This window comes from Thermomyces dupontii, assembly GCF_041956625.1.
Source record: "Thermomyces dupontii strain NRRL 2155 unplaced genomic scaffold VTN31scaffold_9, whole genome shotgun sequence".
In the NCBI taxonomy this organism is placed as follows: Eukaryota; Fungi; Ascomycota; class Eurotiomycetes; order Eurotiales; family Trichocomaceae; genus Thermomyces; species Thermomyces dupontii.
This window is the reverse complement of record NW_027192315.1, coordinates 524,676-541,986: the sequence shown is the minus strand read 5'-3', so window position 1 is coordinate 541,986 and position 17,311 is coordinate 524,676. Positions and strand designations below refer to the sequence as shown.

At 54.2% G+C, this 17,311-nt stretch overlaps 6 protein-coding genes across 6 annotated transcripts; 3 read left to right on the top strand and 3 right to left on the bottom strand.

Moving 5' to 3' along the window:
- Positions 1 to 572: 572 nt before the first annotated feature.
- VTN31DRAFT_7395 (uncharacterized protein) lies at positions 573 to 2,592 on the bottom strand (the record flags this gene model as incomplete). Its single annotated transcript, XM_069408111.1, has 5 exons — positions 573 to 704; positions 768 to 810; positions 869 to 1,052; positions 1,107 to 2,499; positions 2,548 to 2,592. 5 exons carry the CDS (start codon positions 2,590 to 2,592, stop codon positions 573 to 575), a joined length of 1,797 nt encoding a protein of 598 aa, XP_069257893.1.
- Positions 2,593 to 3,032: 440 nt separating this feature from the next.
- On the top strand, positions 3,033 to 6,443 carry VTN31DRAFT_7394 (uncharacterized protein; the record flags this gene model as incomplete). The annotated part of the gene is made up of 1 exon (XM_069408110.1): positions 3,033 to 6,443. One exon carries the CDS (start codon positions 3,033 to 3,035, stop codon positions 6,441 to 6,443), a length of 3,411 nt encoding a protein of 1,136 aa, XP_069257892.1.
- A 125-nt stretch (positions 6,444 to 6,568) lies between these two features.
- VTN31DRAFT_7393 (uncharacterized protein) lies at positions 6,569 to 10,181 on the bottom strand (the record flags this gene model as incomplete). The annotated part of the gene is made up of 4 exons (XM_069408109.1): positions 6,569 to 6,789; positions 6,843 to 9,826; positions 9,884 to 10,032; positions 10,086 to 10,181. The coding sequence occupies 4 exons, from the start codon at positions 10,179 to 10,181 to the stop codon at positions 6,569 to 6,571; spliced, it is 3,450 nt and encodes a 1,149-aa protein (XP_069257891.1).
- A 1,012-nt stretch (positions 10,182 to 11,193) lies between these two features.
- VTN31DRAFT_7392 (uncharacterized protein) lies at positions 11,194 to 12,694 on the top strand (the record flags this gene model as incomplete). The annotated part of the gene is made up of 6 exons (XM_069408108.1): positions 11,194 to 11,343; positions 11,398 to 11,492; positions 11,547 to 11,646; positions 11,697 to 11,878; positions 11,928 to 12,109; positions 12,159 to 12,694. 6 exons carry the CDS (start codon positions 11,194 to 11,196, stop codon positions 12,692 to 12,694), a joined length of 1,245 nt encoding a protein of 414 aa, XP_069257890.1.
- A 631-nt stretch (positions 12,695 to 13,325) lies between these two features.
- On the top strand, positions 13,326 to 14,523 carry VTN31DRAFT_7391 (uncharacterized protein; the record flags this gene model as incomplete). The annotated part of the gene is made up of 2 exons (XM_069408107.1): positions 13,326 to 13,605; positions 13,673 to 14,523. The coding sequence occupies 2 exons, from the start codon at positions 13,326 to 13,328 to the stop codon at positions 14,521 to 14,523; spliced, it is 1,131 nt and encodes a 376-aa protein (XP_069257889.1).
- A 427-nt stretch (positions 14,524 to 14,950) lies between these two features.
- On the bottom strand, positions 14,951 to 16,866 carry VTN31DRAFT_7390 (uncharacterized protein; the record flags this gene model as incomplete). The annotated part of the gene is made up of 11 exons (XM_069408106.1): positions 14,951 to 14,995; positions 15,052 to 15,123; positions 15,175 to 15,242; positions 15,293 to 15,347; positions 15,394 to 15,453; positions 15,504 to 15,896; positions 15,951 to 16,304; positions 16,363 to 16,418; positions 16,468 to 16,539; positions 16,590 to 16,651; positions 16,718 to 16,866. The coding sequence occupies 11 exons, from the start codon at positions 16,864 to 16,866 to the stop codon at positions 14,951 to 14,953; spliced, it is 1,386 nt and encodes a 461-aa protein (XP_069257888.1).
- Positions 16,867 to 17,311: the final 445 nt, after the last annotated feature.

Here is a 17,311-nt window from a genome sequence, read left to right as displayed (position 1 = left end):
GGTGCTGGGTGGATTTTGATTCCAAGTTCGTTTTGCCTGTTTGGGACCCGAGGGCTTGCATGAAGCTTGACTTTTGAGTATCATAGGTTTGTGATATTGGTCATGATATTCTCGTTGTTTGAGCAGTTTCAGCGCAGCCGAATTTCTGTGGACATACATCTCCATTGTCCCCAGTGGCGGGTGACATGAGTAAAGTTTTCAACCATCTGCCCCCTGAACGCCTATCATGCAAGAACGTAAGTACTTACTGCATTTGCTTAATCGAAGAGCAGCTGCTACCAATGACTTATTCCTTTGCGTCAACAGCGCCCGTTGCGCATACATGGGAGTGCTGGATTTCGAGTCATGTGACACAGGCAGCCCTAGATGGCGACATTCTGACCAGCGTCGTCAGAATCGAAACATCGAGATATCAGTATCGTTTCTCAGGGGATTGCTGACCCCTTAGAAATGTTTTTCGATGACCGCGCAAATGCGGGAAAACTCATACTGCTTCTACAGTACGTACTGTGCGGAAGTCTCCAGACTGGCCTTTGATGGCTCTGTTGTTTCGGTATTTGGACATAATAGTGCTATGTACTTTGCTCCCCGCGCTTTTCTTGCACGACGCGCAATGCTCGCTCCATTCGGCCCACTAGGTCCTGTGCATCCTCCAGCCCGACACTGACCCGGACCAAATCCCAGGGTACGTCGAAGGTTGAAGCCTGATCAAGTTCGTTAGAGCGGAAAGGCTATGGAACCGATAGAGGCAAGCAGGGACAACATACCCATGGAAGTTCGTTATAGTGTGCAATCAACGTGTATGGACAGCTGGCCCAATGTTCAGTCTCGAACAGACGACAAACGAGTGGAATTGAAGGAGGCATACCTGAGGGTAAAGTTCGTTCCAAGACTAGGACCCTTGAGAATCTCCAGCGCGTCGAAGAAATTCTTCGCGTCCTCGGTGGTGTGAAATGATACCGAGAATAGCCCACCGTAGCCTCCGTTTGGATGCCGGCATGCATCGTAGTTCGCCCGCGTTGGGCTGTAGATGGGGTAGTACACTTCTTTGACTGTGCTTTCTGTCAGCCTGCATTTATTGGGACTCGTGGAACAGTAAGACGCACCTAAAGGAGACGACTTCATAAATGCTGTGACGGTCTCCGTCGTGGCATTGATCCTCTCAATCCGTTTCACAAAGTCCCGGCTGTTGCGCTCGAGAAAGACGGCGTCTTGCACCCAAAGGTTATCCTCGCACTCGGCGGCAAAGGTCTCCTTCAGCAGCGGATAGTATTGTCCGTGCGGGTTCAGCACCGCGCTGCCGCCCATGACATTACTGTCGCCGCTGAAGATCTTGGTCAGACTGCTCACAACGACGTCGGCATAGCGGAGCACGTTGACGTTGATGAAGTTGCCAATGGTCTCATCGACTACGACAGCGAAGTCGTACTTCTTGGCGAGGTTGCTGATGCGGATGAGGTCGGGCGATTTGAGGAGCGGGTTGCTTGGAAATTCGGTGAACAGAGCAAGAAACCGCTCACCGCGGCTCAGGCGCGCTTCCAGATCATCTAGATCCTCGGAGGACCCGTGGCCGTAAAAAAGGCAGCCAGGACCCCACTTTTCGAGGATTTTGAGGGTGTCTGTATAAGGGAACCCGAAGCAGATACTCTTGAGCGATTCGCCTCTCGCAGCCAAGAGGTTCCGGTGGGTGTTGAATATCGAACTCATGCCGCATGGAAAGAGAAAGACGTCGTTTTCCGTGATGCCCGCGATGCGGCCACCAGAGGATTCACTTTTGAGAGCCTCGTGAAGGTCGACGTCAGCGGTGAGCGAGCCTGCAATGCGCCTTCGGATGGCAAGCTTCGCCTGTCCGGCCAGGACCGAGTTGAGGTTGCGGCCGAAGCGCTCTTCGATGAACTGGGCGAATTCGCGGCCCTCGTCGCTGGTATTGTTCACAGCAGGTTCCGGGTCCTTCTGTGGGGTGCCTCGTTGTTGGTATCGTTTGGGGCCTTTCGAGAATAACGATTGTCTGGAATCCTGCGAATTCGACTGGCACTCCTCAACCAGGTAACCATCCTCTAGAGCATTCAGGCAAAATTCGCCGCGGCGGCTTGAGATGCCGTCGCCAGTATGTTGCCAAACCTGCTTGGCGATGCTGGCATGCTCCTTGGGATAAATGACGCAAAACAGCTTTAAATTCATATCCGGCACAGCCGCAGCAGCAGATTTTGCTTTCTGGGGCAGGGCGTACACCACGACCCGCACCTTATTATGCTCGCTGGCAGGTATCCGCGCGAAAATAAATGAACGGCAAATCTCTGCTGTCTTCGACGACGGAAAGAGCGTCGCATGTTCTTTTTCCGGCGATCCCGAGCGACACAGTACCGCCTGCACGAGTTTCTGTATAGTCGGATGCACAAAAAACCGCGGATATCCACATGTCATTTTGCTGACCACCCAGTCTTCGCCTTCTTCGTAGCCGACATTGGCCCTCCATGTCGGCAGCGAAACGCTGACAGCCTTTGAAATCGTTAGTATTGGCTCGCAAAGGATTGGAAGAAGACGTACATGGTCAGTGTTTGGAGGAACAGGTCCTCCTACGGCTTGAAGCATTCTGTAAATTGGATCAATTTGAGAGTTCTACCTGCTCTGCAAGTGAACTGTCTTCCGTACACTCCGTCTGATGTCAAGCTTCGGGATATAAGCAAACGGCAAACAGTTCGCAGAAATGCAGAGGAATTGGTCCCATGCTCAGAAGTTCAGCTCTGAGTCTTTGACTCACCACTGTGCACATGTCGTGGCTATAGGCGCCGAATTCGGCCGCGGGACGTATGGTCAATACTAATATTACAAAACTTTTGCTGGATGTTCTCCGTATTTTACGAAAGGTCCTGTATTGTCACGTGTTGATAGATAAGAGATAAGGAACTAACCACAACCAGCAGGCGGTGTCGGATTGTGTTGAATATTTTTGAAGAGCATTGGAAAATCCGCTGTCGAGGCGTGAGTCCTGCGAGAAAGCAGGAAAAATACTAGAGCAGAAGAGAAAAATCATGGCGCCGCATGCGACGAAGAGGAGGCGCCTGAACTCCCCCGACGGCGAGTCATCAAGGCACTCCGACAGCAGTTCCGACTCCGAACCGCAAACCGAAACCAAGAAGACGCCGAACGATGCGGCAGCAAAGAATGCGAACAAAGCACCATCAAAACGAATTGCTGCCGACACCACGGTACAATTGGCCCAGGCGACTGGGCTTTCGAAATCAGGACTTTTCAAGCTCCAGACCGATGACCTCCTGGCCGAGTTGCGGCCGGACTACGACAAGCTGGTCTCCCGAGTCCATGACTTCTTGAGCAAGATCAAAGACGCCATCTGCGGTCTTCCGGAGTCACAGCCAAAGGTTCCCCGGGATGCTGAGATGGGGATGCGAAAGCTCCAAGGCATTGTGGTGCCGTTTCCCTCGCCGGCTCCAGACAAAGATTCCAAACTGCCCATGGCGTTTCAGCCTCCCGTCAATGTAAACGTTGTCGGGAGTCTTTCGTTGCGGACGGGTTTGCGAATTGAGGACACTTTCAATGTGGATTTGGCGGTGACCATGCCTAAGTCCCTCTTTCAGGAAAAGGATTACTTGAATCATCGATACTTTTACAAGCGAGCGTACTACGTCGCGTGTCTCGCCGCGGGAATCAAACGGGCTAAACTACCAGTGACAATATCCTTTGCGACGCAGGATGGCGACGGGTTACGTCCGGTGATCCTTCTCGAACCCAACACAGGTGCGTTCGAGGAGGTGACTCGGCTCAAACTCCGCGTTCGAATCATCACTGCTGTCGAGGACGGGGTGTTCCCAGTTGCAAAGACGCTCCCAATCAAGAACAATATCAGATCCAGGCCAGAAGGCCAGCCGTCGCCGGATGAGCCCTCGCCTTTCTACAACGGCTCGCTGCGATCGGAAGCCACGGTCACGGCATACCACAAGTTCCTCTATTCGACGGTGAAGAAATATGAGAACGTTCGAGACGCGTGTCTACTCGGCCGGACTTGGCTGCGTCAGCGAGGCTTTGGCTCGTCTCTTGACAGAGGGGGGTTTGGCGCGTTCGAATGGGCGGCAGTCGTGGCCTTGCTTTTCGAAGGTGGAGGACCTAATGGAAAGCCCATTCTCTTGCCATCGTACAGCAGTTATCAGGTGTTCAAAGCAACGCTGCAGTTCCTAGCGGGCAGGGATCTCTTCAGGCCTCTGGCTTTATCGGCCCGCGATGTGCAATTTCCTCCTGGCGGCCCGGTACTATATGACGGGAAGAGAGGGTTGAACATTCTGTACAAAATGACTCCATGGTCCTACAATCGCCTCCGGCACGAGGCGAGGAAATGCGTCTCGATGCTGAACGAGTCCCGTTTTGACAACTTTGACAAGATCTTCATTTACAACGTCAGGGACGACGTTCTGCAGTATGACCGCCTGATCTATCTGACGGCAGACCAACGACCCGAAAGCACGCTGTGGATTCGTCGCTACGAAGAAAACGTTTATCAGATTCTACAGAGGGCGTTTGGCGACCGCGTCAAGCTGATCAACGTGTCCAGCCGGGAGGTTCCGAGCTGGTCCCTGTCTTCTCGTCCGACATATCCGAGTCGCTTCACTGTTGGCCTTGTGGTCAATGGCGAGAACGCAGCCCGTCTAGTGGATCACGGGCCAGCAGTGGAAGACAAAGAGGAAGCCGCGTCGTTCCGGGACTTTTGGGGTGACAAAGCGGAACTCAGGCGGTTCCGCGACGGGAGTATCCGGGAGAGTTTGGTGTGGGCTGACGAAGCGCACGGCGAGTCCGTGATAGCCCAGATCGCGACATACACGTTACGCCGTCATCTAAAGCTTTCCGAAGTCTTCATCCGCTGCGTGGGTGACGAGTTTGACGGGCGAGTGCGGCGGTACTGCGGGCCAGTGTCGGCGTCGAGCCCAGTCTTCAGCCATGCCTACGACGCGTTTTTGGCGCTGCAAAAGTCACTACAGGATCTGGAGGAGCTACCGCTGGCGGTTAGGCAGCTGCAGGCGGCGAGTCCAGTTCTGCGGCACACAGCGCTGCCCCCGCGTGCAGAGGAGACTGTGCTGCAGAACCCCATTGACACCGTGTTGCAGCTGGAAAGCTCGGCGCGGTGGCCGGACGACTTGGTGGCGATCCAAATGACCAAGGTGGCCTTTTTGACCAAGATTGGCGATCTGCTCAAAGACAATGGGGCTATCGCTTCGTTCGCAGTCGGCCTAGAGAACGAAGACAGCAACATCCTCAACCGGGCGTTTCTTGATGTGGTGCATCACCCCAGCCGCGTCAGGTTCCGGCTAAGAATCCACCACGACCGCGAGCAGACCCTTCTGGAACGCACGCTCAAGGATAAGAACGCAAGCCCGCGCGTCAAGGAAGAAGCCGCCGCTGCGCTGGCTGAGTACAAGCGCCTGTTCATCCAGGCGCCGCGCCTGACACAGGCGATGCGCAGCCTGTCGACGCGTTTCCCCGCTCTGTCCCCCACCGTCCGGCTGCTCAAGCACTGGTTCCGCGCGCACCTACTCGTGCCGCACGTCCGCGAGGAGGCCATCGAGCTGCTCACGGCGCATGCGTTCCTGTCTCCAGAACCGTGGGACGCGCCCGCCAGCGTCATGGCCGGGTTCCTCCGCACACTGGCCCTGCTCGCCAAGTGGAACTGGCAGCGCGACCCGCTCGTCGTCGACTTTGGCGGCGATATGTCCATGCAGGACGTCGACGCCGTGCGTACCCGCTTCCGCGCCTGGCGCAGCGTCGACCCGGCCATGCGCAAAGTTGCGCTCATGCTGGCGGCCGACATTGACCCGGACGGCGTCACCTGGACGCAGGATGAGATGCCGCCCAAGGTCGTCGCCGCGCGGATCAGCAGCTTGGCCCGCGCGGCCATCGCATTGATCAGGGACACCCCTGCTGCACAATCGAAAAAACAAAACGAAGACGAGCTGCAGGTTATCGAAGTTGATCCCTTCTTCAAATCTCCCCTGACCGACTACGACTTTGTTCTGCACCTCGCCACCTCCTCCTCTTCCTCCCCCAACAACGTATCCGCAACCCGGTTCAAGAACCTCGACCCCAACTTCGCCCTCGGAGCCACAGCAGCAGCCGGCGCCTCCAGCGCGGACAAGAACGGATCCGAGCTTACCCGCGCGTTCCTCTCCGAGCTGCAGCACCTTTTTGGCGAGAGCATCCTGTTCTTCCACGGCGGGGCCAAACACGACAACCTCATCGCAGGGCTGTGGAAGCCTCAGGCGCAGACTCCGCGCGCGTTTGGGTTGAAAATTGCGTACTCGATGCAGCCGGCCGGAGACCAGGACGAACCCAAAGCCAAGGAAGCGAGTGATGATGTGGTGGTGAATCGGACGGCGATTTTGAATGAGATTGCGAGATTAGGGGCCGGGATTGTAAGGGATATTGAAGTTCGGAAGTGATCCATCATGTACTCGCCTTTTCTGGGTAGATACGATGCAGTGCTGTATAGTATGGATGAAACGAACACAAAGAAATCGAGTCTTCTCATCATTAACTACCTGAGTACAAAGAACTCCCATCGTCACTATGCAAATGATGGTGATGAAAACACAAACGGTTCACCCGTTCTTTTGCTTGGCTGCCTTCTGCGTGGAATACGAGCAGTACTTGTCTTTGATGGCCACCACTTCGTACGTGCCCTCGTCTGACGTCTTGATCGTCTTGGTGTAGTCATAGGAAATGTCATGCTTGATGTCAAGAACTTCTGCCTTTTTCCCTTTCCGCGGGATGGAACTTCGAGTGTACCTATGAGCCGTTAGTATATTATCATTACCTAGACGCAGAACGGGCAAGCATACGTGAATTCAAACGGTGGAGTGCCACCAAATTCAAACTGCAGCTCTGCCTCGCCGCCCTCGTGAATATCAACCACAGACTCCCTGCCCTTGCTGACCCGGACACTTGGCATCTGGTGGATGATTTTGGAATGTTCTTGTGTGCCTTGCATTTCCCGCTGGCGCTGTCACTGACCGCGGTGATGGTGAACTGTCCCGGCTTCTCCGCGATGCGGCGGAAGGTTGTTCCAGCCGAAGTGGCGCGCCTCTGGGTGTTTTCGAATGTGTAAAACACCTCAAACGGAGCGTGGCCCGAGAGCGAAAAGGAGATGCGATCGCCAACGCAGTAGTCAGTCTGCGACTCGAGCGGGATGATAGTAGGTACATCTGACACTGCGACCCGGACTGAAGGCGCATCGTGGTCGTAGATGCGCTGGCATTTCCGGCCATCCTTCACCCGTCGGATGCTGACGACGTGCTGGCCCAGATCCAGGTGCTTCCGAGGGATGGGGAGTTTGAGTTTGTTGGTGTTGATTGACGAGATGGGAATCACCTCTTCCTTGGCGCTGGAATGGTGTTTGATGTGGACTTCGAGAGAAAACGGTGGCTTCCCTTCGAGTGTGATCGGAATAAGCTCGTCGCCGTCGCCGTCTTCCTTACAGAAGGCGTACACGCGGCCCGGGGCATCGAAGCGCGCCGAAGGCAGCCCATGCACTGTCTGCGACAGAACCAGCGCTTTGTGGCTCTTCGGGTCATGGTCGTACAGGCCATCGGAGAGCTCCAGGATTTTGTAGCTGTAAGTGCCAGCCTGCGACGTATCCATTTCCAAGGTCGCCACATTGGACGAACTCTTAAGGGTCTGCACCCTGACCGAAGTCCCTTGGTCATTCTTGCGATATTGCTCGTACTTGATGTTGAAAGGCGGCCGTCCGGACAGCTTCAGCTCCACCGTGTCATCCTCACCTTGGCAGATGTCCTCTTTTTCAAACGTACTTGGTTTACCAGGAACGGCAAGGTCACTCGGCATGGAAATGTTGGGTCGCGGAATCCATGACACCTCAAAGGTGTTCGCCGACTGATCCACGATTCCAGGGCAACTCGTATCCACAACGTTAGTGATCTCGTAACGTCCTTCCTGCGAGACAGGAATGACGCCGTTCTGGTCCCAAATCATCTTTTCGGCCGCACCTGACGCGCCCGCATCGACGTTGCGGTATTTAACTAGCCAAGGAGCTTGTCCGCTGAGCCGGACAGGCAAATTGACCTTCGAACCCTCCAGGGCCGAAATCTTTCTCTTCTCCTCGATCATTCCAAACGCCGCGTGCGGCTTCTTCGAACGCACGTCGATACGCAGACTATCCTGCAGTGGTCTCCTGCATTTGGACTGGTCTGTGACACTAGTAAGGGAAAGGACGTATTCGCCGCCACTTTGCAGCGGCTCCGTGGTGATCTCCACGAACTCGCTCTGACTGGTCAACTCGCGCTTGGTCCGCTTGCCATTGTGAACCAGTTCGTACTGCAAGGTCCAAGGACCCTCTCCCGCAAACATGACCTGCGTCGAAACAGATTCACCAAAACAGGCCTCCCTTGTTTTGCTGGAAGACCACCCAAAAAATTGCGCAGATGCCGGCGGTTTCACGTCTTGTTCCAAGAGCGGCACCTTGTCCTTGAGGGAGCGTGGCCCATAGACATTGTCGGAAACATCAAGGAATCGATAACGGTAGCGACCTGCCTCCGAGGGCGTCAAGTCAAGTTGTCCACGCAGCCCATGTACAACCTTGGAATGGGTTTCCGTGCCCTTGTCACTCTCGACGGTGTATCGAACACGGAACGGTGGTGAGCCAACCAGATCCAAGTAAACCACGAGACCAACTGGATTATTGGCACATTTGTCGAAGACCTTCTCGGATCGAACAGACAACTCGGGTTCGGGAGGATTGTACATGAAGCAGGACGAAGGTTCCAAGACCTCGCCTTGGCAGAAACGGCTTGAAACCCCAGTAATCGAATACCAGCCAGGTTCCTTGACGCGAGGTTTGTTGTTGAACGATTTCAAAGAGGCTCGACGATCTTTGGAGGGGCTGCCAGCGTCTTGAGGAGTGTTGGATTCCGAGTATGCATAAGTTACTTCGAAGGGTGCATCACCATCGTAATTGCGCGTGGCTGGGTGAAATTTGAGCGGGAGCTCGATCGAATCGCCTTTTGCGACCTCCAACGAGGTCTCCGCATTGCAGCCTGTGAACGACAGACGAGGCCTTTCATGTACGGTGAACTGGTGCGATTGGACTGGATGCTTCGTGGCGGTCCGATCAACCTCATCAATCATGGATGAGTAGTTGGCCACATTCCCATACGCGTCATGAACCTCTTCAATCGCATACACCCATTCACCCCCAGTATTCAACGACTCGTTGAGCGGTATCTGCAATCTCTGGGGCTGTGCCCAACTCAGATCCGAATAATCCGGATGAATGAGCAGTCCAGAATGCTTCCGATTCACGAGAGGCGATCGCGAGTTTTCAAGGTGGACATTTTGAAAGGACACCCCGCCTTCCAGCCCGTTCACCTTGCGACTGTACTTGATCTTCAGCGGCGGAACTCCCTCTACCTCGAGATAGACATCGGAGAGATCCCCTTTGCATTTGTCTGCATGAGTCGACTTCACCACCGCCTTCGGGCAGGGGGCGATCAGGACATCAGACGGTCGCGTCCGAACCTCCAAGTTCGACTCATCCAAGACCTTTTGGAGACGATAAATGCCCGGCTTCTTGATGGTAAACAACAGGTCGCGATGCAATTCTCCGCTATGCCTTTTGTCGGCTTGTTTCCGCATGCTTTTCAGTTGTTTGTTGGGGATGACGATCGTTTCATTCAAGCCCGTGTCCACGTCCACGCGGAGCAGCTCCATCAAGACGGGTGTCGTCTGGTTGATGCGAATGGGGAGAACAACCGGGTGCTGCTGCGCGCCGAGGCAGTACGAGGTTCGATCCGGATTCAACACTGCCGACCTGGACCAAAATCAGCACCCATCCAGTAGAACGCGTCGCTTGCTTAGGAACACTCACCCCTCAGGAAGGATATGAATAATCTGTCTCCCGAGGATCAACGATGAGTTGTGAATTATTTCGGCGGGTTTAACGCTGCGTTCTAGAATGGACAGCTCCCTGTCATTTATCATTCTAACAAAAGCACCGAGCCAGGACAGTAATGGAAACTGCACAGTGTCAGTACCCAAATTAGAAATCGCATTGAAGACAGATCGCTTACGGGAATCTTGAACATGATAAAAGTATTTGCGGCGGCGTGCAAAAGGAAGATCGTAAGGCAGGTCGGAAAAGTCCATTCCATCCATGGTATTCGCATGGCCTGGATGGTGAAAAGAAAAGAACGCATCGATAAAGTTCCATTTCAAAAACAGCCATGTCGAGTCCAAGTCGTCTATTTCGCCCATAGAATCATAGAAACGCCATATGATCAGCAACCCATAGGCCGCAAGCACGTACATTCGTTGCGACGGGGCATCGATGACATTCAAAGGCACCAACGGACCGCCGGCCTGTTGCCGGACGGTCATGATCGGCTTGTTCACATCGGAAGCGTTTAGTTCTGAGCGCACAGGCGTCACTGGCGTTCGATCTCGCTCTAGGTCTCGCCTTCGAAGTTGTGTCGGCGGGGGGGTTTGAGGGAACGCAGAACGGAGTCGGGGAGTGCCGTTCATCTCATGTCGCGACCGTCAGACTGCAGCAGGAAGCGGTCTCCCCGAGCAGTCGCCTTGTTCTTAATTTTTCTGCAAACTGCTTGCTGCACTGTCAACGGCGGTGGTTGCAAAACATGAGCGGAACCGCTTACCTCACAAATCAGTACTTAAGAATAGCAACTTGATGCTGGAGATGGTGAAGCTTTGACTCCAGCACTGCATAGGCCGCATAAATATCAACCACGGTCTGTTGACATGAAAAAGCGTTGTCCAGCAAAGGCTTCAGACCGCGTAAAGAGAAAAAGCGCGTGTCGGTGATGTGCTGCCAGCTTCGACCAATCAGAAGTCAGCGCGGGTCAATCCAAACAGCCATCACACATGGCAATCCGCCAGCTCTGGGAGGGATTAATATGGAGGATAGTACTATTCAGCAGTTACCGGCGACATGGTATTCTGCAATTGATGCCTGCAGCCCAATTCTGACTTGCTGGGAGTTTCTCGCTTTTTGTGAACTTTCTGGACGATACCTACCTTGCATCGCCTTTGTCGCAATGAACACTCAGCCCTGACTCCGAACGCAGTGCAAAATCGATTGCTCTCTACGTAGGATCGTGAATAACTTTCAATTTACAGCGAAACGGCCGAGAGGTCTCGTTGGGTTTCAATTAAGCTGCGACGATGAGTGAACGGCTAGCCAAGCGGCGCCGTGTCGAGTCCTCCAGCGAGACCACCGGCCCTGAAGTTGCTGTGTTCGATGAGAGGACGCAACTCTACTCGATTATTGATCCAGGCTCGTGGAACGGTTTCTGCGAGATCGAGTCGGAGCCAGTAAGTGACTCTCTCCCTGTGAGCGAGCTCCCATGTCTCACAGTTCCATGGCAGGCGCTGTTCAATGTCATGCTACGCGAGTTTGGTGTCAAAAATGTCAAGGTCCAGGAGGTAGTTTCGCTGGACGACTCTATGTTGGAGCTTCTACCGTATGCTCATGTCCTGGCCTCGAAGCATGTCCCTTGACTGACTGCTCGGGGCAGGAAACCCGTCTACGGCCTGATATTCCTGTTTCGCTGGCGCGAGGACGACCCTGAGAAGCAGGAGGCCATTTGTCCTGATGGATTGTGGTTTGCAAATCAAGTCAGTCGTCATCCGGCCTCACCTGTCTGGCGATGCTAACTCTGCCCAAGACAACGCCCAATGCATGTGCAAGTGTCGCCTTGCTGAACATTGTCAACAACGTGAATGACATTGAACTTGGGGATGAACTGCGCAATTTCAAGGAATTCACCATGCCTTTCACGCCGGCGTTGAGGGGCGACGCTATTGCAAATTTCGAATTTATCAAACGAATACACAATTCATTTGCTCGGTGTGTCCTCTGTGGGGGTGCAACTGCACCGAGTTGCTAATAGGTGCAGGAATATGGACATTCTGAGCGCAGATCTACAGCTCAAGAATGAGGCGACGGCCCAGAGGAAATATAGATCGAGGAAACAGCGGGAAGAGCATGAGGAGGCGGCCTTTCATTTCATCGCATTCGTCCCGGCCTTGGGGCGGATATGGAAGTTTGATGGTCTGGAGCGACAGCCGCAGAATCTTGGTTTGTGGTCCAACCGGAGTCCATAGGACAACTAACTCACGGCATCCAGGATCATATTCGGGCAACGACTGGCTCAAGTTTGTGAAGCCCGAAATCATGGCCCGGATGATGGCGTACGAAGAGGACCAGATCGAGTTCTCGGTCCTGGGTCTCGTAAGAGATCCGCTTGTAGATTACGTTAGCGACCTGGCAGCAAACATTAAGTTGATCCATGCTCTTCGCGACCGATTATCGGAATTATTATCAGGGGATGCTGCGCCGTCGCTGCTCCGTGAGGATGAGCTCCTGGAGTCGGATGCGAGCTACAACTTGACGCAGGATGACATAGACCGTGCGAGTATTCCTGGCGACTGTGCGGCGAGACTTAGAGACCTTGGCCCGGATGAGTTGCTGAAGGAATACGCCAACTTACGGGAGGCGCAGCGCGCAATTCGGGCTTCGATTAAGGAGGAGCTACAGGGTCGCCAAATGGACGAAGAGTATGCCGAAGGGAGAAGGCATGACTACACAGCAGCCGTCAGTCTGTGGGCTCGGATACTGGCGCGCAAGGGAGTTATCCGGGAGTTGATTGAAGAGATTAGATAAATCTCTCGATCGCTTGCAGTCACTGCAATCAGATCATTCCTGCATTGTCCACTATACTGGGTTGAAGGTGTAAAGGAGAGGGATTTGATGGTAGCTCATTGACCACTGCTGTAAATTACCTATGCATCACAAGTGACCAACACAATGATGCCCAGAAAATCAGCATTGGATCGGGAGGGAGGGCGATGACTACAATAACTCTGCTTTGGATTAAGATACATGTCCTGTCCGCTCTCATCCAGGCTCCTGTTGATGCAGTCCCGCATAAAATATATCAATTCGGGCTTAGTGTTGAATAACCCGATCCATAAAACCATCAAGCACATCCCATCACTCACCACCACCACGATTCACTTGCGCAATCCCCAGACTGCTAGGGGTTGAACCCGCAGCCGATGTGAGAAGCCGATCACTTCAAGGGCACACGATGTGCCATCGCGTAACGATTTTCCACATATAAAAAACCTCAGAGAGAACCCATCCTGTGTTTTCTCTTTCAACAAGAACACATTCCCATACTCATGCCTGACGGCGAAAGCGAGAAACAAACGTAGTAGCAAGATCGACCGAAACAAACTGTGTTCCCTCATCTGCTTCTCTTTGCCGCGTCTCAGTCAATCCGCTGCACACCATGTCTCATCGCGGTGTGTCAGGCAATGCCTTTGCGCACTTGAATCTCCGGCATACCAGCGCCCTCGCCGCCCGGGTTACCGAGCAGGCGGTTGAAGCCGGCACAAGGAAGATGGACGACCCGCAGGTCGAATTCGACATCGACATCATGGTCTTGGACTATCTAGCCCATCGCACCGTCACCAAGGCCATCGAAAATCGGGTCGCGGAAATCCAAGGCGTGGTTGAGAAGGACGATGAACTTGAAGAAGAGGAAGAAGGCACCGCAATGCTCTTTGACAGTATGTCTCCGCTCCTCTAGATGGGAAAGAAAGAATCAGCTCGCTGACCGTCAAAACTTTACTCCAGCCTGGCATCGCCTTACCACCGCCAAGCATGCCGGCAAACCCATCAGCACGGACCTTGAGGCGAAGCTGCAACTCGTGACGGTCGCGCTGTCGTTCCTGTATCGGAACCGGCGGTCCGTCTGGAACAAGACTCCGGACCAGCTGCGCCAGTTGCGCGAGCAGCACGCCCAGCGTGCTCGGGACGTCCTCGCCGCACACCCAGAGCTCCGTGCCACGCCACTCGTCGACGGTGATCATCAGCACCAGCCAGCAGCAAACGGATCTCGCCGCGCGGCAGAGGGGACCACCACTTCCACCTCTACCACGACCACCATGACGACGTCGGAGCTTGAGCTGGACGCACGCCATGCTCGGGCGCTGCGCGGCCTCCGGATCCCGGAGACGCGCCAGATCATGGACCGCGATCGCATCATGCCCTTGCTCGACGTGCTGCCGGAGTTCATGCAGCTTTGCATCCTGGCAGAGTCGCTCCTGAACCTCAACGCCACGGCGTGGGAGGTCGCCGCGCAGTTCATGCTGCAAGCCGTGCTCGAGCAGTACCTCATCTTCGGCCGCCAACCCCACAACACGCAGGACGAGGCCTTTGCCTGGGACCTGCCGGCGGAGAACTGGCCCGAGATCCGCGCAAAGTACTTGGGCTTTTTCAGACCAACCCATGGAAATGGACAGGGGCAGGGCCAGCAGCGGGCTCTGAGCCCCGCCGAGGCTCTGCCCCTGTTCCCTGCACTCGAGTTCGAAGCTGCTGTGATCAAGTTCCTCAAAGATCTACTTGGGGCACTCAAGGAGCCGGTGTTGCGGAAGGTGGAAATGGGCAGGGTGCCGGAGTTGGAGTCAATTCTGGCGGGGACCTGAGCGCTTGAGCCTGAAACGGGGCACTTCACTGGGCTTGATTCGGATTTGAAAGAGATGGAAGAGGAGGGTGCTATTTATGGGCATATATTTCTAAATCTGCATGATTTACTTCACTGATGGAAGAGCATGGAAGGAAAGGCAGAGTTCACGCCGACGAGCCAACGCAGCACGCCGAGGAAGTGCCGTGTCTACGTTCGATCCAGCCGACTCCTGTGTCGCGTGAAACTCGTCGGATCTCCCATTTCCTGCTTCAATTGCTACTACTTTGATATCCTGCGCTGATGCCGGCGCAGAGAGCCGAGGCACGCACACACAAAGGAAAATGCATTTATGACGACTTAGGATGTATTTTACAAATAACGTGGCTATCTGTTCTCCATGTCCAAAGCAATCTTCGTATCAACAACGGTAAAGATCGACGGTCAATCTAACCCAGCAGCATGCGACGTGGGTCCTCGATGTACTCCTTGACCTGTTTGTCGTTAATATAATATGTACCCGCGGGTGTAATGGCATTCAGTGACATACCTTGACCAGGAAGGTCACAGCCTCTCGGCCGTCCAGAAGGCGGTGGTCGTATGTCAAGGCGAGGTACATCATCTGTGCCTGTCAGTACATGGTCCATTCAATTTATCGAGCATGGGCACTTACTGGTCGGATCTCAACCTTGCCGTTGACGGCGACCGGGCGGTCCTTGATGGCGTGGAGACCGAGCACGGCTAATGATCGAGTCAGCACATTATCGATTATTCCATGGCTGGTAACTTACCCGTCTGTGGCAGGTTGATGATGGGCGTGCCGTAGAGGGAGCCAAAGACACCACCCTGACTTGGTCAGCAAGTCCACAATCTAACTGCAAGAAAAACTTACATTGCTGATGGTAAAGGTACCACCGGCCATATCTTCAATAGTCAACTTGTTGTCGCGGGCCTAGAAACGTCAGCACCGTTCAGAAAAAACCATTGCGAACCGCGACGGACCTTCTTCCCAAGATCGGCAATAGTCTTCTCGATTGTCAGCAAGTCCATGGACTCGGCGTTGCGCACCACTGGAGTCACCAGACCCTTCTCTGTGGCGACGGCAACGCTAATGTCCACGTAGTCACGATACACAATGGTGTCACCGCCATTCGGACCCTCGATAGACGCGTTGACGGCAGGTACATCCTTCATGGCCAGAACGCAAGCCCGGGAAAAAGCGCTCATGAATCCGAGCTTGATTCCCGTCTTCTTCAGGACCTCGTCCTTGTACAACTTGCGGAATTCCATGATCGAGGACATATCAACCTCGTTGAATGTCGTCAAAGACGCGGCAGTGTTCTGGGACTGCTTGAGGCGCTCCGCGATCCGAAGGCGCATGCGGTTCATTTTCACCTGAATGTTGTCAGTCTCGCTGTTGCGTTTAGATCTGGACGCTAATATACATACCCGTCGCTCCTCACGGCTCCCACCAAACAGCGCCGCGCTTGTTTGCGGTGGCTGCTCCTTGGACTGTTTTGGTTCCTTCGGTGGTGCGGGCTGGGGCTCAGGCTGCGGCTGGGGCTTCTCCTCAGGTTTAGGAGCAGCAGCCTCAATCTTTTGCTCTGCAGGTTCCTTCTTGGGCTCTTCCTTCGGCTCGGGCTTGGGCTCTGCAGGTTGCTCTGGCTTTGGTGCAGGCTTCGATTCCCCTCCTTCGCCAAGCTCGATTCGGACCAGGTCCTGCCCGACGGTCACGGTGTCTTCTTCATTAACCAGAAACTCCTTGATCGTGCCGGATTCGGGGGCGTTGACCGCCACATCAATCTAAAGCGCGTTAGTGGCTTGCTGTAACATCCGTCTCATCCTCCGGGTCCCCGCGAACCTTGTCAGTCTCAATGGTCGCGATTTCCTCGTCACGCTCGACGAAGTCGCCGACCTCTGCAAAGCCGTTAGCGCGCGCGACGAGTTGGGAAGCTTTGCCGCTCACGTTTCGTAAATTGCTTGAGGGTCCCCTCTGTAATGGACTCCGCCATCTGCGGGACCTTGACAACGGTGTCGGCTGTTCAAATCAGCATGGTTACAAGATAGTCAAGATGAACACGGAATTACCATAATGACGAAGCTGATATGAGTTGAGGGAAACGATTTTGGTGGACTGCCCACTGCGCAAGCTGCCGATCGTCAGTAATTTTTTGTTCGACTGAGCTATGACGTATCAAGGGCAAGGGACGACACACCCAGCAACGCGCGGGATCTGCGCCTTCAACGCAGCGGTCGATACTGTCCGAGACGCCTGATAACACGACTGCCACGACCGCGGCGCGGTTTGTGACATTCGAAGTAGACTGCGGCTGGACAGGCGCTGGAGGTGTAATCTGGACGCCATGGTTGAAGTTACCCGCGATCGTGGTCCGCCAGGGCGACACAATTTAAGTCAAATGGAGAACAAAGGTCAATTGGTGTTCACGAGTCCGCAAAAAAATTCAAGTCTCTCCAAGCTCAGCGAGAGAAAATTGGAATGCAGGAGAGATCTTCTTGCGGGATTAATATGAGAACCGATGATACAAGAATACCCGTAGAGCCGAAGCTGCAGAGCTGGGCGGATAAGGGACTACGGAAACGCTAAACCGAATTCGGGCAATACGGAGAACCATTGGCCCTCATGTCGCAATTCCGAGCCATGACGGAAGCCACTGGACAATTCCATCGGCCAGTGTTTGAACGGAGGTTAGTTGAGAGAATACAGACTACACCGCGTGGAATGTGAGTATCGAAAGCGGTTATGCCACGGATTGAGACAGTGGAATTGATTTGATACTGACTTGCGACTG